Consider the following 26,379-nt stretch of genomic DNA (forward strand, 5'->3'; position numbering starts at 1 on the left):
TGATTATTTTAATCAATGAGCAAAGTGTCAAATAACTGGAAGGTTACTGAGATTAAGCCAGTAGTATTCGGCTTGTCATGTGATTCTTCTAACATGGCAGCCCCCATGTGCGGACCCGCTCCATGTAGAATAAAACAGCTTTTATAAGGTCACTGATATGACTCGAGTCTTCATTTTTAATGTGAGTGGTCATTATTTCCTATATATATTGCAAAATTACAATTCATGTCTTTGGAATTTAAACTTTGTTAATGAGGAAAAAATTACTGAGTGCACCTTTAATCTCACTCTCGCAACTGTGAGATATAAAGTCACAATATAAAGTGACTTTATATCTCACAATTCTTTATTTCTTGCAACTTGCTTAATCTCAGTAATCACCTTGTTATTGGAAACTTTCACTCATGGATTAAATTAATCATGGCTGACTGTGAATAGTGAATTTTTACAAATGCACTGGTTACTAAAAACTATTGCATTTGAATTATGTTGCATCCTCACCACTAGGTATCAGTGTAAGTCCAAGACGACATGCATAAAAATTACTGAGTGCAACTTTAACTCAGAATTATCTCTTTACCCTATTCTGTGCCAGGATAAGTCTTCCATGCATAATTCTCTCTCTCTTTTTTTTTTTTTTTTTTTTTTTTTTAAATAAGGAGTACTAATTATAAATATATAGATAAATGTCAGGCTACAACTTGTCACCTTGCCAATTGGGACTTTGTAGCTGGCTTTTCATTATGCAGTAAGCTCTACCTTGAAACAATGATAATTCAAAACTAATATTTCTCTCCAAATCGAAGGATAGTAATAACAACAAATTTTAAAGTGGGCATATTAACCAGAAACTGAAACTAAGGATAAACACGAGCTTAGGTCATAAGAAAGTAAAAAGTTGTACTACGTTATAAGTGGCTGAATTGTCACCCCATTGCTTTAGAGGAATTCAGTTTAGAGAAACTGTCAAAACAGCAGTGAACCATGGTACAGCTGTGAGGTATGTGGATGCACATGCTCAATGTAAACATAAGGCATGATAACTTTACACAAGTGCTTGTTTATACTGGCTGCCAGTTTTGATTTCATCACCTGTGTCATTTTAATGAGAAATGAGTTAAACATGAGTGTGAATTTAGAAAGAGACTACCCATTATAATATAGTAAAAACACTGTCAGCTTTTCAGTGGACAAAACATAAACCATCACATCTGAGCTAATCAAATTCACTGTACAGTACTATGTCAGAAATGCACTGTCTATTTTTGGTCTCTTGGCTATTTTGTTTGGTATATACAGTATTATGCACTAATTTGATACATCAACTTTGACTCATCTGGGTAATTTGAAACTTTTATTTTTGTCAAACCCCACCTATTTAAAGCAGACTCTCTAATCCATCATAAAAAAAACGATAGAGCAGTTGTTACTGAGAACCGTACGTGATGACAAACATTCCATTGACAGGCAGCTGCATAGACTCTTAACACTCAGTGGTGACAACAATAAAAAGAGCCATCTGTTAGATTAGATCTGCAGTTTCCTATTGGAACAAAAACACTGCAATCTCATAAAACAGTATGTTTATATTTAACAAAGGATTTGCCAAAGTTAACAGGCTTATCACATATGAGGTCTAGATTTTAAGAGAGAACAGTAAGTGGAGGTTATTTTCTTTAACACTCTTCAGGACACACCTTTTTGAATTGTTTTGAAATGCAGTTTGCATTTTGTGACTAAAAGGATTGTTTTTACAGGATTATAAATGGATTTTCTTTAGGTTTTCTAAAATGTATTGTTTCTGTATTGTTTATAAGACACAGGTATGCTATAAAATGTGAAACTACTAAATATGAAAATAAATAAGACTTTAAAATCTTCAACAAATTAAACAGATTTGGTCACCTTCTCTTCTAGGGTGTACATTAATTTGAGCTTAATTTGACATATATTTCCCTTTTTCCAGAGTGTTGCTGCGTGTAAATATTTCTGGGGTAGATTCATGTACTGTGCCAGCCTGAGGGAGTCTGTGCCACACAGCTCTTTTAAAAAGAAAACAGACACAACTTTACAGTCAGCCAGGAGATTAAATTCTTTCCATTACTCCCCCTCCGACCCCAGGCACAGTAAGCCCCAAGGCCTCAGAAAGCTGGAGGTTGGGCGAAATTAAACTTAGAAAGTAACAAGTTTTACTGTGTGTTAAGGATCTGGGAGAACTATCAGGTCAGGTTAAATTAACAATGTTTATGTAAAAATGATATGCAAGATAAAACACATTGCTGATCATATACTTTTTGAGAGTTCTAAACTTTAGAAATACAGTGCTCCCTAGTAATGACCACATTTCAGCCAGGAAAGACACTGCAATTGTATGTCTACAAGTTTACAAGTGATAGATCCGTGTTTAGCAGTCAGTAAAAATGAAGAACATGGCTAGTCTTGCTCTATGTGGAAGTCTGTTCTGGTTGGCATTTCACCTGGACATCTGGATTGAGGGCTGTACAACACTTTAAAGATAGCCTGAAAAATCTGGAATGCAAGCAATGTTGACAGGAGGAGGAAAAAAAAAAAACAGTTTTTTTTTGGAACAGTTTACCATATTATGCTATCAAGTACAAAATGTAAACCAGCTGAGCAGATACATAAATATTCAGATTCAGCATTTATCCCTCTATAACCTGTATAATGTGCAAAACACTGTTGCAACTTAATTTCAAATTTTATATGCAAAATTGTCCTATAAGAACTACTCTGTCTATACTTAGTTAAATTACACAAAAGTAAAAATGCAATGACAACAAAAAGGTGCATTTGATGCCATCAATTGTGTGGATTAAAAACTACACCTCTTACATTAATGTCACTTTGACTAAAGTGAAAACTGAAGGTGCCATTTTAAAAACCGTATTACTGCTCAGCTGTTTTGGAAAAATCTGTAGCATTACAGAAGATGTACCAATAACTACTTAAAAACTCTTATTGATCTGAATGCTTATTAACAACAAATATTATAATAAAATGTTCTTTAAACGGATTCAAAATTAACCCAGCACATTTAGGCACATCAAGTTCATCAAGGAGATATTGTATAAATCATCATGGCAGCAAATTCAGTAGTTACAACTTGATCAAACAAATTAAGAAGATACAAAAAAAATTGCAGTTAATAGAAAGTCTTTCATTATCTGAAGAGACATATCTCAAAGTAGTCAGAAGCCAGAAAATATTTACAGCATCTACCAATCAATTAAAAACAAATAAATGAGACGAGAATTTATGTGTTTAAGGAAATATGCACAATGACTGAAACCAAGGGAGCAGGTTTGGTACATATTGCAAGGAGGACATTATTTTAAATGTTGATATTAAGAATGCGAGAAAGAGTGTCTAGTATAGGCACAATATTTTCCTCATATAACAAGTCTCATTTTCTATTCATCTGCCCCACCATATTAAATATTAGCCTGTTTTTTATTAGCACTATTTAATTGATCATAAAAGTCTAATTTTATTTACTGTATTTTATAGACAAAACATGCTTTTCCAATCTACCCTGATGTTCTCCAATGTGCAAAATAAAACATGTGGCGCAAACCCCTGGTTCCTCATGCCGCCCCCCTACAAGATGCCGCCCTGGGCAACTGCACATGTCGCCCATGCCTAAATCCACCACTGACTGGCTCAAAGTCAGCAAATAGAATCTTATGAAAATACAGAGCATGGTGTTGTGCTATTTTATTGGTTAAAACGGCTGAAACTTGGTTATACAGTTTCACAGCTGTCTGTGATGGTCACAAGACATCCAAGTGTCTGGTACAAAAAACATTTGTGACTCAAAGTCTGTTAAGGCTAGGTCATGAGGATGGATGGGGTAAAACTCAAAGGTTTATAGAACAATCATATAGATCAGATAGGTCTTGTGATCACAATATTTTTCAACTTACTGAAAGAGAAGCCAGCTCTACTTATGTGGTGCCTGATGCATGTGCTATTAAATATCCTGGAGAAGGAATTGGATGCGGGTACAGATTTAGAGTCTTTAGGTATACAGGTTCACCTGCCTTTCCGCAGTTCTCCCAAGAAAACCCCCACACCTGGATGAAGACAGAAATGAACAAATGATCCCCAATATTTCATTTTGGTCACTTAGGGCCTACTTTGGTCAATTTAGAGCTTTTCCTGCTGTGTGAGTCTCCCATCCAAAAAGTATTTGCAGTTAACAAACCAATAAACACGAAAATGCAGCTTTTCATTCCACATGGTATATACTGCATATATTAACCAAAAAAAAAAAATAAATAAATAAATAAATAAAATAAATGTTTGTTTTGGATATCTATCTAGGTTACATTAATTAAAAGCAAAAAAAAAAAAACTTTGAAAAACTTTAATTAAATGGCACCTGACAGAATAGAAACCAAGATAATCATTCACGAGCAGTGAAAACAAATAAATGTTTTAAAAACACTTCAGGAACTACTTTGTGTGTCATGTTATTGCTGTGGTATTTAAATCATGTTTTTCCATGATTCTTTCTGCATTAAAAAAAAAAACAACAACAAAAAAAACAAAAAAACAATTGCATCACAGGCAAAGTCTTTTTAGCAAGTTAGGTCACTCGGCGGCCATCTTTGGAACGCTCCCAGCTAATTTCTATGTAAAAAAGCGGCATGACAGTGCAGCTCCTATCTACTTGACTGGGGAAAAGACAGAAATCTCCAAAGTGGTTGGTTTAAGATTATGATCAAAGAACATATTTCAAATCAGCAGTAGAATCTTACAACACAGGTATCATAAATTGTGCTTCTTTACCTCAGTTCATGCTAAAAAACATCTCGGTTATGTATGTAACCTCGGTTCCCTGAGATAAAGGGAACGAGACAATGCGTCACTAAGCTGATGCTATGGGGAAGTGTCCTACTACACGACCTAGTTGAAACCCTTTTACACAGAAACAACATTTTGAGTAACATCCAGTCCCAGAGGAAGTATATAGGATTAGCACACAGGGCGATAATAGCATCCAATACACACCTCAAGTGTGACAAGTAATGATTAATTTCCCTACTTAGTGATTTCGAGAGGGAAGATTAACATCAAACTGAGTGCAAGGTGGCTGGTGTATGAACTGAATCATGCAGCCGTGTCCGACCGTCTTTAAAACCCAGTCGGACACGGCTGTGAGGATGTCCAACATACAAACAGCAAGGTGGCCAACATACAAAGTTAATTGTATAGCCGTGTGGACTAGTAACGCATCCGTGGGGCAGGATAACGGGTGTGTCGGCTCGCTCGCTAGATGAGACTGAGCGCTGCTCACCACCGGGAAGCAGTTGTGCACAGTACTCATCATTTTAGGAGGGACTCACTCGTCAACATTGGACCATTCGCAGTCTCTGATGCTGCGAGTGATATGGCATCATCTTCATCGTCAGAACCGCCAAATGTAATGAGGTCCCGTGTTCCAGCAGAGGACTGGAGCTCGTTACATATATAACATATAGGCGAAGCCGCTTCAAGAGAAGATTGAGGGGCTTGCAGGGCTTGCGCTTGCTTGCGCCAGCATGAGATCCACCTCTGATTCATCTAGCTCAACCTGACGGCCCTGCTGTGCCCCCTTATGTGATCCCTCAGGAGTCACAGAAGGGGCAAGTGGGAGAGCACGAGGTGGAATTGTCCCTCAGAATGAGGTTGATCTGAAAGCGAAGCGTCTTGAGACTCATGCTCTCACAGTGAGGACAATCTGTCTCCAAAAGAGCTGTTTCGGAGTGGCCACGGGCCAAGCAACAAACACAGCTCTCATGACCGTGTGACGACTGGATGTGCGCATACACGCACGCGGCCCTTTTGTGATATATATATATATATATATATATATATATATATATAAATAATAGAAACATCCCTTTTTCAGGACACTGTATTTTAAAGATAATTTTGTAAAAATCCAAATAACTTTACAGATCTTTATTGTAAAGGTTTAAACAATGTTTTCCATGCTTGTTCAATGAACCATAAACAATTAATGAACAAGCACCTGTGGAACGGTCGTTAAGACACTAACAGCTTACAGACGGTAGGCAATTAAGGTCACAGTTATAAAAACTTAGGACACTAAAGAGACCTTTCTACTGACTCTGAAAAACACCAAAAGAAAGATGCCCAGGGTCCCTGCTCATCTGCATGAACATGCCTTAGGCATGCTGCATGGAGGCATGAGGACTGCAGATGTGGTCAGGGCAATAAATTGCAATGTCCGTACTGTGAGACGCCTAAGACAGCGCTACAGGGAGACAGGAAGGACAGCTGATTGTCCTCGCAGTGGCAGACAACATGTAACAACACCTGCACAGGATCGGTACATCCGAATATCACACCTGCGGGACAGGCACAGGATGGCAACAACAACTGCCCAAGTTACACCAGGAACGCACAATCCCTCCATTAGTGCTCAGACTGTCCACAATAGGCTGAGAGAGGCTGGACTGAGGGCTTGTAGGCCTTTTGTAAGGCAGGTCTTTACCAGACATCACCGGCAACAAAGTCGCCTATGGGCACAAACCCACCTTCACTGGACCAGACAGGACTGGCAAAAAGTGCTCTTCACTCACGAGTTGCGGTTTTGTCTCACCAGAGGTGATGGTCGGACTCGCGTATCTCGTCAAAGGAATGAGCGTTACACTGAGGCCTGTACTCTGTAGCGGGATCGATTTGGAGGTGGAGGGTCCATCATGGTCTGGGGTGGTGTGTCATAGCATCATCAGACTAAGCTTGTTGTCATTGCAGCAATCGCAACACTGTGCGTTACAGGGAAGACATCCTCCTACCTCATGTGGTACCCTTCCTGCAGGCTCATCCTGACATGTCCCTCCAGCATGACAATGCCACCAGCCATACTGCTCGTTCTGTGCGTGATTTCCTGCAAGACAGGAATGTCAGTGTTCTGCCATGGTCAGTGAAGAGCCTGGACCTCAATCCCACTGAGCACATCTGGGACCTGTTGGATCTGAGGGTGAGGGCTAGGGCCATTCCCCCCAGAAATGTCCAGGAACTTGCAAGTGCCTTGGTGGAAGAGTGGGGTTCCATCTCACAGCAAGAACTGGCAAATCTGGTGCAGTCCATGAGGAGGAGATGCACTGCAGTACTTAATGCAGCTGGTGGCCACACCAGATACTGACTGTTTCTTTTGATTTTGACCCCCCCTTTGTTCAGAGACACATTATTCCATTGTGCAGTTTATGTCTTAGTTGTTGAATCTTTTTATGTTCATACAAATATTTACACATGTTAAGTTTGCTGAAAATAAAAGCAGTTGAAAATGAAAGGATGTTTCTTTTTTTGCTGAGTTACATATACATTACTGTGCAAAAGTCTTAGGTACATAAGGCGTTTCACAAAAGCATTTTTTTAAGATGGTTATTTATATCTTCAGCTTTAATGTGTCAATAGGAAATATAAATGTTAGACTCCCAAACATTACTTTTGCAAATAGAAAAGATTAGAATAGAAGAACAGGGAGCCCTGCAACAGATGTCATGGCCCCCACAAAGCCCCCCACTGAACATCGTGTCAGTCTGAGATTACATATCGAGACAGAAGCAATTGAGACAGCCTAAATAGATAGAAGAACTGTGGCGAATTCTCCAAGAAGCTTGGAACAGCCTATCTGCCAACAACCAAGAAAAACTGTGTCCAGGTGTACCTAGGAGAATTGGTGCTGTTTTAAAAGCAAAGGTGGTCACACCAAATATTGATTTAGCTTTTTTATGTTTACTGGACTTTGTATGACATTAAGTGATAAATGAAAACTATTTATGTCATTAGTTTTGAAGACATTCTCACTATGCAACATTTTTCACAAGTGCCTAAAACCTTTGCACAGTACTATATATATAGATACACACACACACAATATCAACAGTAGCTTATAAGGATACAAAACTCCTGCTGAAGCGCTGCGGGTAATCATGATGCTGAAGCAGCCAGTTCACCAGCGAAACGTCAAGCAGCGAGGTGGAGCAAATGTTCGCCGGAAAAATGCAGGGGAGCAGAGAGTCTGATCGTTGCCGTGAAGATCCTGCCTGCTGACTAGTGTATGTCGACGGCGAAGTTGTAGAGGGCTTCTAGACGAGAGAGATGCTCGCAGTCTTGAAGGTAGAAAATTCGGTGGAATGGTGTTTGCACGCCCACATTTATAGCGGACAGCTTTGCACCTAAAAGGACAGGGCTTAAACACCATAGCCAATCTTAGAATTGGTGTTATTGTAGAAGGGTTTCAACTAGGTTGTGTAGCATGACACTTCCCCATAGCGTCAGCTTAGTGACGCAATGTCAAGTGAACTGAATCGTAAGTGAACTAAATTTTCCCAGCTTCTATAGCTAAGCGCATGCGCGTTCTTGATTTGATTCACAGGCGATGTCTGTATTTAAAAGGTGATTGGCTCCTTTACCTTTAGGGTGAGACTTCCTTTCCACATCCACTGACCATTGGGCATTCCAGTTTCTCACATTCATTTTCATATAAGCGACCCATCTCTGCTAAATAGTCTCTGGTTACAGTGCAACAACAGCGACCTCCAAAGAAAAAAAATAAATGTTCCACAAAGCGTGTTTATTGAAAAATACACCACACCAAAGTGGTATTACTCATACCAGATACAGTATATTTACAATAGGTGAAAAGCATGGAAGGAACAAATTTAAATGGTGCTTCACTAATGTTTTTGAAAAATATAGTGACAATGTAAATTAAAATAGTTTGGTAGTAAAAGTAAAATAGTATCGGAGACTCACTTGGAAAATACAATACAGACAACGGCTGTAAACAAATACTGATTTTAATGTCTACTTAGAACAAACATGATCAGAAAAATTCCTGTTTAATGAAAACTGCTTCACAAATAATTCAATAGTTAAATGGATAAAATATTCAAATTAAGAAAGTAAAAAATAAAATATAAAAAACATTTGCAGAAAATGATCTAAAGATTTCCAGTACTGAAGAGACATACATAATAGTAAGTCTCCTCATTGGTTTTAAAATAAACTTATCTAAAAAATACTTACAGTATCTCTCAATAATTTAAAAACAAGATAATCAGATTCTCTGGAAATATGCATATGATGACTCAGGATTTTGTCATTTTTAAAACTTAAATTCCTATAATCAACTACTACTTAATGATTAAGAAATATTTGCATCTCCTTTTTCTCTCTAAGCGGTGCTATGACTCTCTGTTTCATAATGTCCCATGTGTAAGGAGTGCAATGAGACGCTGACTTCAAGGCATCCAAGTTCATTTTCAGAGTTTCCTAAAATGCCCTGAACTTTGTAATTGCCGTTGGTCAGCCAGCCAGGCAGTTCAACTTCTGGTATGTAGATATCTGACGATGGCAAAGAATAATCACCCTGGAAAAAAAGAGGGATAAATAATATGGCTTTATTAAAATTGAAAAAATAAAAAATGCATGAAATTACTTGGTATGGCCATTATTGGGCACAAAGAATATATTATAAAATATCCCATACACTGCACATACTGATTATTGTTTTTGGCAGTTGTGTAATAAACACATGGATGTTCGGTTAAAGTTAATAAATTAGGACATGCTCACAGCTTTGAATGGACAGTGGCAGGGCAGGCCATATGTATGCAGAGGCTCAGGGCAGTCTTGTCCTGGAGGGGTGAGTTGATCGAGCAAGTCACAGACATTAGGGTAATGACAACTGCCTAGTTCATCTATACACGGTATTTTTACCCACACACCAACAACTTCTCTTTCCAGCGTCACGTTCACCTGAAATAGACAACAAACATCATACGAAGTACAGTGTTCAGCTATTTGTTTAGTGAAATAGTTTAAATGTGGTCATACAGGTTCACAGTCACTTGTGATAGTCACAAGATTCAAACAGAAGTCTCAGGCATAGAAAAACAAAAACAAACAAACACTTATAACAACTATAGTCTGTTAAGGTCTGAGTCACAAGAATGCCGAGGCATGGACTCCACAAGACCTCTGAAGGTGTCCTGTGGTATCTGGCACCAAGAGACGATAGCAGCAGATCTTTTAAGTCCTGTAAGCTGCGAGGTGGGGCCTCCATGGATCGGACTTGTTGGTCCAGCACATCCCATAGATGCTCAATTGGATTGAGATCTGGGGAATTGAGGCCAAGTCAACACCTTGAACTCTTCGTCATGTTCCTCACACTATTCCTGAACAATGCGGCAGGGTGCATTATCCTGCTTAAAGAGGCCATCAGAGAATACCGTCGTCATGTTGTTGTCTGCAACAATCTTTAGGACATCCACATGAATGCCAGGACCAAAGGTTTCCCAGCAGAACATTGTCCAGAGCATCACACTGCCTCCGCCGACCTTCCTTCTTCCCATGGTGCATCCTGCTGCCATCTCTTCCCCAGGTAGATGACGCACACGCACCCAGTCATCCACATGATCTTTTTTTTTGTGTGGATCTTCTCCCCTTTTCTCCCCAATTTAGAATGCCCAATTCCCAATACGCTCCAAGTCCTCATGGTGGTGTAGTGACTCGCCTCAATCCGGGAGGCGGAGGACGAATCCACGTCTGAGACCATCAATCCGCGCATCTTATCACGTGGCTTGTTGAGTGCATTACCACGGAGACATAGCGCATGTAGAGGCTTCACGACTCACCACGCGCTGCACCGATAGGGAAAACCACATTATAGCGACCATGAGGATACCCCATGTGACTCTACCCTCCCTAGCAACCAGGCCAATTTGGTTGCTTAGGAGACCTGGCTGGAGTCACTCAGCATGCCCTGGATTCGAACTCGCGACTCCAGTGTTGGTAGTCAGTGTCTTTACTCGCTGAGCTACCCAGGCCCCCCATCCACATGATCTTAAAGAAAACGTGATTCATCAGAACAGGCCACCTTCTTCCATTGCTCCATGGTCCAGTTCTGATGCTCACTTGCCCACTGTAGGCACTTTCAGAGGTGGACAGGGGTCAGCATGGGCACACTGACCGGTCTGCAGCTACGCAGTCCCAAACACAGCAAGCTGCGATGCACTGTGTGTTCTGACACCTTTCTATCATGGCCAGCAAGTTTTTCAGCTCTTCTATGAGATCGGACCAGATGGGCTAGCCTTCGCTCCCCATGCGCATCAATGAGCCTTGGGCGCCCATGACCCTGTCACCGGTTCACCGGTTGTCCTTCCTTGGACCACTATTGGTAGGTACTAACCACTGTGTACAGGGAACACCCCACAAGAACTGCCATTTTGGAGATGCTCTGACCCATTCATCTAGCCATCACAATCACACTTGCCCATTTTTCCTGCTTCCAACACATGAAATTCAAGAACTGACTGTTCAGAAGCAGGAATAAATAAAATTACTGAGTGCACTGTTAAGTTTTCCTGAGATGTTTATTATAAGAAATCAATTAGATAAAATAATACACCTTCTCTTCCTCTTTTCAAATCTACTGAATTGTGACCAAACCCCAAAAACATCTCTGACAAACCCAGGAGGTCCTTTTTAAAATACACCAGAGATTTTTTTTTTTTTTTTTTTACAGATATTCATTAAAACAAATGTTCTTTATAGAAAACAAAAATGTAGGAGGATAGCTAAAAATGTGTATAGGCCTTTTAGAATAAATTATATGTTTCCTTAACTTACAGAAAGAGGAGAGGTCAGCTCTACTGATGTGGTGCCTGATGCATCTGCTGTTATTTGTCCTGGAATAGGAATGGGATCTGGAGTCAAGTTAAGAGTCTTCATATATGCAGGGTCACCTGACTTTCCGCAGTTTGCCCAAGAAAACCCCAACACCTGGACGACAAAAGAGATTAACAAAAAACAATAAACTTAAATTCTATCAAAAGAGTTTGATCACAACATTTCACATTCAACTCTCACCTTGGTTAATTTCCAATCGTCCCGGCTGTGCAAGTTGCACGAGGCGTCCAGGAAAATATAATTCGCAGCGAACAGAGTAATAAACACGGAAATGCGACTTTTCATTTTCAACGGTAGTCAAAACACGAAGTGTAACTTCAATTAATTGGGTTAACTAGAGAGAGCTTTACAAAATCACAGGACAACTTGCTACTCTGAAACACTGCACAGCAGGATTTGTCACCTGACAGAATAATTATTCTGGTAATTATCCAAGAGAAAAGAAGACAGTTAAACGTTTCACAAGCACTCTTGAATCTTTCCTGTTCGTCATATCATGCGAGTGTATTGTGGTATTTGAATATGCGTTTGTTCCATGAATCGTTCCGCATTTATAAAAACAATACTGCGTTAAACAGCGACCTCTAAAGGCAGGAGGAGTTATTTCAGCTAAAAAAAAAAAAAAAAAAAAAAATTAATACAATTACTGCTGCTGCTGCTACTACTACTTCTACAGTTATTATTATTATTGTTATTATTATTATTATTATTAGTATTATTATTAATGTTAATTTTATTTGTATTATTATCATCGTCATCATCATCTACAATTTAAGAATAGCCACAAAAGTCTATTTAGACAATTTTTCCAGTGTTTATGTACATATGGCATGCAAAATTAATTTCACGTAGAAAAATGCTTCCTATAAGCATCTTTTGCTTGAATTACTGCTTTGAATTTATCTTCTAAAAATGCCTATAAACTTATTACACATTAGTGGACATTGGCATAGCTGTTTGGTGGCATTCTTTGAATGGATGGAAGGATTTCTTTTTTTGCCAGACATTCTGAAAAAATAATCTGCATTTTTAGCACCTTTTGCTAAATGGTCACAGAGCTTTCAAAGTGTGTTTAGCAAAACAACAAAGACCTGATGTGGCTTGTTTTAGGGCGTGGTTGCGGTGCCAAAGTTACCATCAGCCTCTGTGGCTTTTCTGTTCGGTCTCTTTCTTGCACTGTAAACTTGACTTGATGCCTCATCAAGATATGTTCGTCCATAGATATGGCTTCCTGTACTTATGGAAGTGATGATCTGTACCTAGAGCCATAGCTAGTAGGGTGAAAGGTGGTAATGATTCTAGGGGTCCAAAGGTCCAGAGGGGCCCACAACAAATTCAAAACTGTATTATTTTAATAGGTAAGGGGCCCAGAGCAATATATATTCACAGGGCCCAGAATTCCTTGCTACGGCCCTGTCTGTACTGATCTCTTAACACTTCCAAGAAGTTCTTTTGAATGCACCTTTCAACTCGTAGTGGAGTCTTTGCCTTGAATGCACTTCCAAGTTTTCGAATTCTTTACACATTTGTAATCTGAATCCAATTACTTAGAAATACATCTAGATAACAATAACTCATTTCATCTGGGACCTAATCACTTTGTTGCAAAAATGTGACAGTGTATACCTAAACAATAACTTGTTTTATAACAATTTTACTATTGCTGTAGTTAGAATCAGAATACTTTAGAACTCCTTATTCATTTGGATAATGTGGCTTATGTTGATTAAATAAAATAATTTAATAATAAATCCCAGATAAGATGTTTGTAATTTAATTTAATTTTACATTAAAGGTGCACTAAGTAATTTTTTTCTCATTAAAAAAAGCTGTACTCCTTAAGAAATGAATTGTAACTTTGAAACATATGTAGGAAAACATGACCACTCACATTAAAATGAAGACTCCAGTCATATCAGTAACCTTACAAAAGCTGTTTTATTCTACATGGAGAGGGTCCGCACATGGGGGCTGCCATGTTAGAATCACATGACCAGCCAAATACTACTCGCTTAATCTCAGTAACCGTCCTGTTATTTGACACTGTCACTCATTGATTAAAGTAATCATGGCTGACTGTGAACTGTGAATTTTTGCATTGACATCAGTAACTAAAAACTATAGCGTTTGAATGATGCTGCATCCAGGCCACTAGGTGTCAATGTAAGTCTAAGACGACATGAACAAGAACTTACTCAGTGCACCTTTAAAGATTAGCCTGTAGTTTTTGAGTGACTTTATTATTTATTTGTTGTCTCCCTCATGTATAACACATTAGACTTAAAGGCCACATGTCCTAATTGTCATCTATGTTGTCATTTAAATCCCTTAAAAAAATGAATGCTGATTTAGTACATTGTACTTTGATGAATCGCCAAAAAACACATGAATTTATTCAAAGTAAAGCTGTAATTCAAGTTATGCTCTAAAGGGGATGCTTTGAGGTCTTTCTTTGCTGTTGGCATTATTGTGTCCACAAGATGGAGATGTTGTATCTGCTTCAGAGTCATGCTGTGGCCAATGCAAAGTTGCACTTGGCCTGTTAGCAAAATTCAGGAATCAATATAAGACTGCAAAATTCCTAAAGCATAATTAAGTACATTCAATCAGATGTGTGCTCAAAGATGCTCACACATCTAAATGCTGATGGAAGAAACTGTTTACCATGCTGAGAACAAGTTCATAATACAATAGAAAAAATATAGGCTAAATTATTTTCTGAAACATCAGAAAACATCTGTTAATTTAATTGTATTGTAAAAATTTAAAATAATTGTTTAATACTGTTATGGATAATGAAAGAGTGCATTTATCAGGGGTTCAGGTGTTTATTTCATAGAACACTTGTATTCACAGGCCATATGAAGATACCATAAGTGTGCATGAGTCACCTTAATCTCCCGGCATGTGCCTGCAGGTAAATGCAAGCCCATATGTGCAAATAATCTTCCAATGTTTAGATTTTATGGGTACAGTTCACTCTTCAAACACTGCATTGTTCATAAAGATTAACACTTAAACAGTATAGGGGAATATCCTACTTATCAAATTACATACTCACCAAGGATTTGTCAGTGCACTTCAGCAGTTTGATGCCTCAAATAGAATGAACTGACATTTTTTGTTTTATACACAGTGCAGGGCACTATTTTGACAATTTGGACCTAAAATCTTTATCTTTTCATTTTAAGTAAATATGTTTGAATGAAATGTGTTGTGTATGTAATTGAAACGGCCATGATCACTTTGTATATTTTATGCATTTATGTCTTTTAAGCTGTTCAGCTTCTGTAAAGCTGCTATATATTGTGAAAAACATTATAGAAATAAAAGTGACTCATAGTTATAGAGATCAAAGCTTTGATATATGGTTTGTATATCTAATGGGAGATAAGGTTCTTTCTCTAAGATGACTGAATGTGTTGTCAGAATTTTCTGCCAAAGATTGCTGCATACAAGTTTCATACACTGCATGTGATAATAGAGGCCTGAATGTCTTGTACAATCATGTTGAAGGCTTGGCACATAAGTACACCTTGTATTGTGTGTGAGTGTGCACATTCCTTTCTTTGTTATTGATTTTTCTCATCTCATATTGAGAAATACGTGGGCATCAGCTAAGTCTTTTGGAAAACACATTACTTTGGGTCTCTACAGTTTTCCAGAACTATGTTTATGCTGATGAGTGATCATACTATGGAAATGTGTGTAAATTGGCTTTTCATATGACAAAAAGTTATATAGCTCACGTAGAGGCAGTATGTGTTTGCAAAATAATTTATCTAACATGTGACATTTTCTCAATGACAACTTATAGAAAACTTGGTCCAAGTCTTCCTGATTGTTGTAGTAAATGCAGTCACAATTTCATCTCCCAGCTCTTGCATTTTGATTGCAAAGATCAAGAGATATTTTAAAGGAGATTGCAATTTAATTTGCATAGGCTGAGACACAGTATAATGTTTGAACATGATTTATGGACAAATGTGCAACAAATAGATGGATTTCTCATTTTGTCAGGTATATGTGTATTTATGTGTAGAAAAGAAATGGCATTCAGAATAGTTTTCAAACAACATACACGTATATAGTTTATATGTACACATATTTCTGTGTGTTTGAAACATATAGAGCTAGGCAGATATGGTCCATTACATCAATCTATTATTTACACACTGTGGTCTTTTGCAACATGGCCCATCATTCAGCTGTAAATTCTTCAATACACTCAAACACAACTGAGTGAAGCACGACGAATAGCCAGCATCTCTCTCTCTCTCTCTCTCTCTCTCTCTCTCTCTCTCTCTCGCTCTCTCACTCACTCACTCACTCACTCACTCACTCACTCACTCTCTATGCCAATCAAATTGTCCCGAACAATTTGCACATCTAGCAGGGTGATAATGTTACCCCATAACTTGATCAGATGCACCCTGTAGGTACAGGAATGAATAAAGCTTTCACTCTGCCTTGCATTCTGCAGGAGAACTCATTAATGACAACACTAGAATAACATAATATGCTGCTTTCTCTGAAAAGCTATATGTTGGCTTGCCAGTGTTGCTTTAAAATATCACAGCTACAAGGATGTGCAGATGCCTTTAATAGGCCGGATTCAGCATTACATCAAGGACACCAAAAGAAGGAACACACCAAGTCACACAGTTTTTCCCATTTCAGATGAGAAGGTAGTGATTGTTTTGTGTCATCACTATATTGCTATTTCTCCGTCTCTATAGATGTTTAAGAACATCTGTATTAATAAATGTGGGCTCACAATCCTGGGCCATAGCTATAGCTGAGACTTATGTGCTTGTGAAATATTGTTGACATTTTTAAATGCCAATTGTCAGTATCTCCAGACATAAATCCAACACACTCATAAGAGAAATGCCACTCCTGTGTGAGGCCTCAATACAAGTTTACAATATGTATGATTACATTTTTTTGCATTGGATTTAGCAGATTTTTGCATTTTGGTTGTCAAAGCATGTTATTTGAGTTCTATGTTTTGCTAATCTGCTTGATCTGACTGTAGATTACTTTAAATTACCTAGGTGCTAAAGTGACCATGTGCACCTTTGCTATTGTCACTACAATTACAGCTTCTTGTGTAAATATACAAATATAAATTATATACTTTAAACTTACAGATAAATACAAATGATGCCCAGGGCTCCACACAAGCTAGAACCGCCACTTGGACTGGATGAAAGGTAGTGAAAAATATCTGCTGTCCAAAAACAGGAAATCTTTGCAATACACTGTTTTAACATTCCATATGCCCTGATTGCATTTCTGTGGGTGGCCATCTGTCTGCTCTTTTAGTGCAACTTTGTGTAAACATTTGCTGTTTCACAATATACATCCATAGCAGCTGTTATTCAGTATGGAAATAAAGCCAACAGAATCAAATAGCAAAGCATATTAACCCTTAAATGTATGGATGTTTCGCCAAACATTATTATATTCTTTGGGTCTTTAGCCACCCGGCATGTAGCTATCACAAATGGATCTATAAAATGCACAGATAGAGACAGATTTTCAAAAATTTTTCAAGACAATTAGAAAATAAATGATAGAACATATTCTTATATTTTTTTGTTGATGTTTTAGTTTTCATGTATCAAAGAGATGGTGCAGATGCAGATGATGCAGAAAAGCATTTCACACTGAAATTTTATGAGACACAGAAGCTGCACATAAGCTACAAATAAGCTACACATATCTGTTTTCTCAGGCACTTTTTGAGTCTAAATAGATGCACAACTTTTCAATACTTTCAGAAGCACACCCAAATGACAATATCCAAATCACACTGGTCATGTGTTACACTTGCTATAGTTTACTTCCATGTTGCTTCTTCATCAACTAGAAATGTCAAATGTAAATCAAGTCAATCACTGAAACATCAGCGCCACCTTGAGTAAGAAAAAGCAAGTATAATATATACAGTACCTATAGATGCAAATGGAATAGGAATACTCATCATTTTCACACATCAACGTGATATAATAGTCATTTGTATGGATAAAGTACTCATTTGTCTTGTAATAAACAAAGAAATATATATCCTGTGATAGTAAACTTATATAAATATGAAATATTCATACAATTATGATTAATGGAAGCACAAAAAAAAAAAAAAAAAGTGACACTACTAAATATCTCAGGTCTTTAATGACCCTATACAATTTTGATAATGAAGCAGTTATAATAAATATATTTATTGAAATCTTATTTTTTTATTTTTTTTATTTTTTTTTACACTATTCAGAAGAGAAAGGTTGAGGAATACTAAAGAGGTGTGGGCATAACTCAAAAAACAAACAAACAAACAAACAAACAACAACAAACAAAAAACGATTAAGTAATAATAATAATAATAATAATAATAATAATAATACCTTTAATTTATAATGCACTTTTCTTACACTCAAAGTGCTACAAGATTGAATAAACACATAACATACAACACCAACCACTATCCCAACAAATTAAAAAAGACTAAACACAAAATTACTAACATACAGCAGCAACCACACATAAAATTATTATGAATAAATATTAAAAGACTACCTTAAATAAATTAGTCTTAAGTAACTTCTTAAAACAATCCAAGGTTGGGGCATTTCTAATAGTAAAAGTAAGAGCATTCCATAGCTTAGGGCCTCTGAAAGAGAAAGCTCTTTGCCCCATAGATTTAAGTTTGCAGGAGGGCTGCTGAAGTGCAAATGAACTGGCAGAACAAAGAGAACGGGAGGAAGTATAGGGCACAACAAGACTGCAAAGATACTCTGGTGCAATACCATGAATTGCTTTATATGTTAAAATGAAAGTTTTAAAATCAATATGAGCATGGATGGGAAGCCAGTGCAACTGTGAGAGCACAGGGGTAATGTGTAGACATGGTGAGGTGTGTGTAAGAACATGAGCATCAGAGTTCTGAATATACTGAAGCCTATTTAAGGTTTTTGCTGGTAGGCCAGAAAAGAGGGCATTGCAGTAATCCAGCCTAGAGGTGATAAAGGCATGGATAAGCATTTCTGCATCAGCCAGAGAGAGGAAGGGCCTAAGTCGGGCAATATTTCTAAGGTGGTAAAAGGCTGTTTTGGAAATATTTTTAATGTGTGCATCAAATGTCAACTGAGCGTCAAAGATGACACCCAGGTTCCACACTTGAGAGGAGGGAAACACAAGGCTGTTGTCAACCATCAATTTAATATTTAGGTCAACTTTACATGTAGCAGCCAGTGTACCAATGAGCATGAACTCAGTTTTGGAACAGTTCAGCTTTAGAAAATTATGCCGCATCCAGGTACTAATTTCATGCAGACACTCCGTCAGCACAGTTAAATTGCAGTTAATATCAGGGCCAGTGCTGATGTAGATTTGTGTATCATCAGCATAGCAGTGACAACCAAGGCCATACTTCCCAATAATCTGCCCAAGGGGAAGCATATAAATGCTGAATAGAGTGGGGCCCAACACTGACCCCTGTTGAACACCCTGATCTCTATGCCTCTGAAGTACAAGGGGTGGAATGAGTTCGTGGGTTACTAAAGACCCAAAGTATGCATGAAAGAGTTAACCTGATGTATTAATTCAGTACTCTTACCCTTCAGTAAGCATCCTACCTATAAATATAGAGGAGACCTCTACAGTAAAAATCAACCATTCTCAACTAGTTTTGCCTCAGGTTGCTGATTTTACATTGGACATCAAGTGGCAACAAAACACAGCTCAAAACACAGTTTGGACTGTACAAAAAAGCCTTCAATATCAGCAACAAAAGTGTTTTCTCCTCCATTTCAAAAGCTGATAAGCCCACTTATTTTGCTACTCTAAAGTTGTCTGATTATTTGGTTAACATTTTATGATTTGCACATAGCTGTGTATTCTATTAGAACCTGCAAACCAATGTTGGGTCACAACCTACCAGTTGAGAATTACTGGCATAAATAATTCAGATCTTTCCAGAATAAATTTTGTGGCTATTTTATAGATTTAAAAAACTTTAATTTGTTCCGAAATATAGTTGTAATTCTGATGAAATGTATTCCCACCAAACTGCACAAAATTACATACCATAACTCTCACAAATATTTAACTGAAGATGCAGCTTTCTCCTCTCTAGAAAGGGATGAATATATACTGGCAAACCTTTGGCCTGTGTAAATGTGAATGTATTGGGTGAGTGAGGTTGTAGTTCATAGCCATGGGCTCGTCGAAAGATTTCTGAGCAGAACTCTGCGTTCTCTGTTATCTGTTTGTTTCGCACAGAGTAGTCTATCTTTTTGCTTCTGTCAGTGTAAACTTCTTCCTCAGAAAGGTCTTTGTTCTAAATGAGAACAATACGGCCACTTTATCTTATCTGAACTCTTTTTCTCACTTGGACTATCTGCAGCTGAACTGTGTTGTCACAACAAGCCTTTGATTTAGCACTCCCTTGATTTACTATTCCCTTTGCAGAGAAATATGGCATTTTCATCATGCTTAAATGAAGCACCTCTATATTATTTGCATTAAGGATGACTGAGAGGACAGTGGGCTTTGAAAGTCATAAATAAGAAAATGAAAAATGAATGATGGAGATCATATGTCATTCAGTAAGATATTGTATATAAGATGGTCATTGGGTGAGGTATTGGATTATGGGATTGGAGAGATCTGATAAATCATAAAACATATATGCATCTCCACAACAGGATGTCATCACAGATTTACAGTGCAAATCTGTGAATTAGAGACTGCAGGCTGAACCAGTTTTCAGCTCTGTCAACAAATCCTGGAAAAGTACGTTCAGTGCTTATATGTCACTATAAAAAAATGCAACTGTACCCTTAAGGAGCAATTTCTACCTGATCTGACCATTAAAAATGACTTCCATTGCTGTCGCCTAGGTTTTCAGTCGTGAAGCACATTCTTTATAATTTCTTGCATTGTGCATGTCACTTACTTTAATATACTGTATATGCATACCTTCATCAAGACAAATTCTTTGCACTTTCTGTACTTAAAGTTTGCGAATAAAGTTTGTCTTTGTGCCTATATGCAGCACAAAGCACACAAATGTTGATAATGTGATTCAGTGCTAGCGGCAACAAAGGTTATGATTCACAGCTAACATTGCAGTTGAAGTGACCTCATTCAGCTCTTATTTTCACCTCAGGGACTTACAAATACAATGATAGTGTGTAAAGGAGAGTAAAGTGCTACTTATATTACACTAAGTACCAACAGATCTTACATTCTCAAAATATGCAATAGGTAATCAAAATGTAATCGGATAATATTACCTAAAAAGTATAACCTAAAATATTATATTACTGATCACTATTTTAGTTGTGTGATAAGTAAAAATTATCAGACTACATGTCAATATAATCCACTCAATACGGGTTATTACAGCCTAGTTATTGGATAACACTTTACAATAAGGTTCCATTTGTTAACATTAGTTATTTACATGAGTTAACATGAACTCACAATGAACAACACTTTTACAGCATTTATTAATTTTATTAATGCTATTTTCTACATATACTATTAAATTGTTTACATCAAAAGTTGTATATGTTAACATTAGTTAATGCACTATGAACTAACATGAACTAACAATTAATTATTGTAGTTTTATAAACTGACATTAACAAAGATTAAAAAATGCTTTAAAATATGTATTGTTCATTATTTGTTCATGATACCTAATGCATTAACTATTGATAAAGAATAGAACCTATTTGTAAAGCGACACCAGTTATTGCAAGTAGACAAAAGTAAGACTACTTGAAAGCTTGAAACATTAAACTTCTTCAAACTATGTTTTATCTACAGTATGTTAAAACATCTATCATATGTCTTGGAGATCTGATCATGGTTTTGACTGAATTTCTAATGATTTTTGATTCTACATAGGATGGTGTTGATTTTTTATATTGTTTGTGATCGTAATTACATTTTTCAGTTTTTGGAGAAAAAAGTTGGATATGCCTTGGATCTGCTGACACAACTCGGGAAAAAAAAATCTATAGATTCTGAAATACTAACCTGTTTGGTCAGGACACAAATCTTAAAATGAATTAAATTTCTGATTTGAAGCATCATATCTTAGGGGAGAAAAACGTTCCCCTAATTGAAGAATCACCCTCCAAATATGCAAAAAACAGAGGTCATTAAAAGGGATAATTTAGAAACATCTTCAAGTTCCAATTTTCCTAAGAGGTATATAGTAATATATTGGGAGAGATTGAGATTTAAAATAGACAGCGAGAGAGAGAGAGAGAGAGAGAGAGAGAGAGAGAGAGAGAGAGAGAGATGTTGTATGTCAGACTCAGCAGGTCTGCTGAGAGTTTGATTGTGTTTCCTGTGCATGCTGCGCTGTGCCTATCCCCTCTCTCCCCAACCATGCGCCATCTGCCTCTCCTTCTCCTCCCTCTTCTCTAGCATTTCAACCCACCCACATGTCCCCCGACCCTTACGGCCTGGTTAGAGCAGGGCCAGGTGATGATGATGATGATGATGATGATGATGATGTGACAAGAGGAAAAGTGTTCTATCCTCTCCAGCACTCTCTGTTCCCTGTTGGCATGCTGTTCTCTCACGGCAGAACAAGTTGGATAGAAAATGACACAACAATGCCTCAAGTGCAGAAAGTTGAATTAGTTTTTTTGTCATTAACAATTTTTATTAATTCCAAACTCAAATCAACACAAACAGCACATGAAAACACGGAATCAACTTTCATCAATATATGCTTATTGAATTAAATTCAATGAAGTGCACCCTTGCATCCATAGACATAGACTCATATAATTTGTTTTGGGGGGGATTTTTCCCCTTTTTCTCCCAATTTGGAATGCCCAGTGTGCTTTTAAGTCCTCGTGGTCGCGTAGTGATTCGCCTCAGTCCGGGTGGCAGAGGACGAATCCCAGTTGCCTCCGCGTCTGAGACTGTCAACCCGTGCATCTTATCACGTGGCTTGTTGAGCGCATTGCCACAGAGACATAGCGCGTGTGGAGGCTTCACACCATCCACCGCGGCAACCACGCTCAACTCACCACGCGCCACACTGAGAACGAACCACATTATAGCAACCACGAGGAGTTTACCCCATTCAAACTAGTGAGCTACCCAGGCCCCCATAGACTTGACATTTTTAAAAATCCTAACCAATTCTTTATCCTTCAGTACTAAATTCAAGTCTCTCTCCAATAACTTCTTAAGAGATGCTAAATCCCCATCCCCAAGACTCTGAATTAGCCAGGAATTGTACGCTGAAGCCTCGTGACCCTTTCCAAAAGCAGTAAGCACCATCTCAAGAGTGTCTTCCGCTTTAGGGGGCTGCGCACTACACCCAAAGGTGGTACAAAGTAGATGGTGCAGCTGTAAGTACCTGAAGAATTGAGATCTGGGAATCCCAAACCACTGTATAATATTTTCAAAGGATCTCAACACTCCATTTTCATACAGGTCACCCAGCGTAGCAACTCCCTTCTCAGTATATTCTGTCCAGCAGAAAGGGGGCTTGTTAATGCACAATTTAGGGTTTAACCAAATACTTGTGGCAATGTTCAGGTAAATGTCAGAACTGAACACGTGGGAAACTTTTGTCCACACTAAATGCATGTGCGAGATAACGGGATGTGTCTTCACTTCTCCGGGCAGCTTGGTAGAAAGACTTTTCAATGGCAAGATAGGGGCAAGGACCTCCTGTTCAATAAAGAGCAAAGGAGGGCTCTCTCAGGTGGATGTGACTAATGCGCCAAATGTCTGAGACCAAAAGCATAATAGTAAAACTAAATCTTGGGGAGACCTAACCCAACTTTGTCAATTGGCTTGTGTAATTTGTTAGAATGCATCCGAGGACATTTACCATTCCAGATAAAGGATTAAACTATACTATCAAATTGTTTAAAATAAAAGAGGGGAACTTCAATGGGGAGAGACTGTTGTAGGTAGTTAATTTTTATAACATTAACCATCCCAATCATAGATAAATGTAGTGAAGCCCACCTGTCCACATCGCTCGAAAACCTTTTTATTAAAGGGTCAAAATTAACACTGTTATGTTGAGCAGACTTGGGAAGAGCTCGTCTAAGAATTTCACCATATCTCGGCCTTCTTCGTTCTCAGGAATTCCAACAGTTCGGACGTTGTTTCGCTGATTACGATTCTCAAGGTCTTCCAACTTTTCCAAGATGTACTGCAAATCTGCCTTGGTCGCTAGCGGATTAGCAGCTAATTCCCTCTCTGATGACTCCAGATAATTGATCCATTTCTCGACATCCCTGATTCTTTAACCAGCTCAGAGAATTTCGTCTGCATGGCTGTAATCGATCGACGTATTACAGCAAGATCCTCCAGATCTGCTAAGACCTTCATCAGCATCACTGACATGCTGGACAGTTGACGCTGAATTTCTCCTGCTGCACCGTCCAAACTGAGTCCCTGGTCTGCGGCCCTGTCTGGGGTATCAGCTTGAGTATGTAAGTGTCTTTTAATGTCTCCAGAGCCCGAGGATTTTGAATTCTTTGAGATATTGTCTTCATAGAACTGTTGAAAAAGAGTGTATCAATCTCACCGGTTTATGACACAAAAAGAATTAAAAACTAGCAAAGTGCACAGCGATCGCTGTTTACACATCCGACCCTTGCATGGCGCCACCGAAAGCCCCTAGAAAGTTGCATTTTTAACAGCCTTATATGTACCTTGTGGAGTGAGTTTAATACCCAGACTTGTCTTTATAAGGCCATGAAAGCAATCATTTGTAAATTGTTGCATTGATGCTTCACTGAGATCTACCGCAGATATACAGTACAATTATGGTTCTCAGTGACCCTCTAATGAGTAGGATGATGCATGTATTTTAACAGTGCACACACAACACTGATAAAGTCTGGAAGGATTACATGAGGATAATGCACTTTTTCTGCCAGGTTTTAAACTAATGGGAGATTTGCTTGGTGGAATTCACACTCAGAACCAGTAATTACACCCTACTCATAGCTAAGCAGACTACGGGAACACGTGTCACGTGTTAAACTAGTGTTTGTAATAAACACCCATACAAGCAAAAACTATTGTCATTTTTAAATAGCTTAATGTTTTTGAAAACAAACTATTTTTTATTACACAGGCCTATGATAACTGTCAATTTCATTCTTGGAAAAATTTATTGCAAAAATTAGATTTAAAGGAAAAATTAACCCCAAAATGTAAATTCATTATTTACTCACCCTTGTGTTGTTCCAAACCCGTAAGATTATTTTCTTCTGCGGAACACGGTAAAGTTAAGCAGAATTTTCACACTGGTCTTTGAATACATTGAAATAATATAGTATCAAGCTCCAAACAGAAAACAAAAGCAACAAAAAGGTAGTGCATATGACTCATGCACAATATATGCACTATAAATATATATACAGTTATATGCAGCCAAAAGTTTGGAATAATGTACAGATTTTGCTCTTATGGAAAGAAATTGGAACTTTTATTCAACAAAGTGACATTCAACTGATCACAATGTATAGTCAAGACATTAATAACGTGAAAAATTACTATTATAATTTGAAAAAAATGTTCAGAACTTCTTAAACTACTTCAAAGTGTTCTCATCAACTAATCCTCCACGTGCAGCAATGACAGCTTTGCAGATCCTTGACATTCTAGCTGTCAGTTTGTCCAGATACTCAGGTGACATTTCACCCCACACTTCCTGTAGCACTTTCCATATATGTGGCTGTCTTGTCAGGCACTTCTCATGCACCTTACAGTCTAGCTGAACCCACAAAAGCTCAATGGGTTTAAGATCCATTACACTCTTTTCCAATTATCTGTTGTCCAATGTCTGTGTTTCTTTGCCCACTCTAACCTTTTCTTTTTGTTTTTCTGTTTCAAAAGTGGCTTTTTCTTTGCAATTCTTCCCATAAGGCCTGCACCCCTGAGTCTTCTCTTTACTGTTGTACATGAAACTGGTGTTGAGCAGGTTGAATTCAATGAAGCTCTCAGCTGAGGACATGTGAGGCATCTATTTCTCAAAGACTCTGATGTACTTATCCTCTTATTTAATTCTACATCTGGCCTTCCACATCTCTTTCTGTCCTTGGTAGAGCCAGTTGTCCTTTCTGGCAATTTCAACCATTGTATATTCGTCATTCCTCAAAACAATGTTTGACTGATGAGTTTCTAGTGAAAGCTATTTATTTTTTGCCATTTTTGACCTAATATTGACCTTAAAACATGCCAGTCTATTGCATACTGTGGCAACTCAAAAACAAACACAAAGACAATGTTAAGCTTCATTTAATGAACCAAATAGCTTTCAACTGTGTTTGATATAATGAAGTGATTTTCTAGTACTAAATTAGCAATTTAGAATGATTACTCAAGGATAAGGTGTTGGAGTGATAGCTGCAGGAAATGGGACCTGTCTAGATTTGATAAAAAAAACAAAAAATAGAAAGGCTGTCCCATATTGTATAGCACATCTAAGCACGTTCAGTGGTAGATGTGGATATAAACCCGGAGACAGCACGCAATAGCGAAAACAAAATCCGTTGGGCAGCGCACGTTAATGGAAGAACTGTCCGTTTTATCCTCCAGGTTGACCCAGTGAACTTTGTCAGTTCCACTTGATCAACTACAATC

General features: G+C 37.9%; 1 protein-coding gene across 1 annotated transcript; it reads right to left on the reverse strand.

Moving 5' to 3' along the window:
* Window positions 1-8,587: 8,587 nt before the first annotated feature.
* On the reverse strand, window positions 8,588-12,257 carry LOC127418011 (ganglioside GM2 activator-like). The gene is made up of 4 exons (XM_051658322.1): window positions 11,911-12,257; window positions 11,671-11,823; window positions 9,616-9,798; window positions 8,588-9,409 (listed from the first exon to the last, which is right to left on the reverse strand). Exons 1-4 carry the CDS (start codon window positions 12,013-12,015, stop codon window positions 9,215-9,217), a joined length of 636 nt encoding a protein of 211 aa, XP_051514282.1. The 5' UTR covers window positions 12,016-12,257; the 3' UTR covers window positions 8,588-9,214.
* Between the last annotated feature and the right edge of the window lie 14,122 nt (window positions 12,258-26,379).

The sequence above is a fragment of the Myxocyprinus asiaticus genome, chromosome 27, assembly GCF_019703515.2.
Source record: "Myxocyprinus asiaticus isolate MX2 ecotype Aquarium Trade chromosome 27, UBuf_Myxa_2, whole genome shotgun sequence".
NCBI lineage: Eukaryota > Metazoa > Chordata > Actinopteri > Cypriniformes > Catostomidae > Myxocyprinus > Myxocyprinus asiaticus.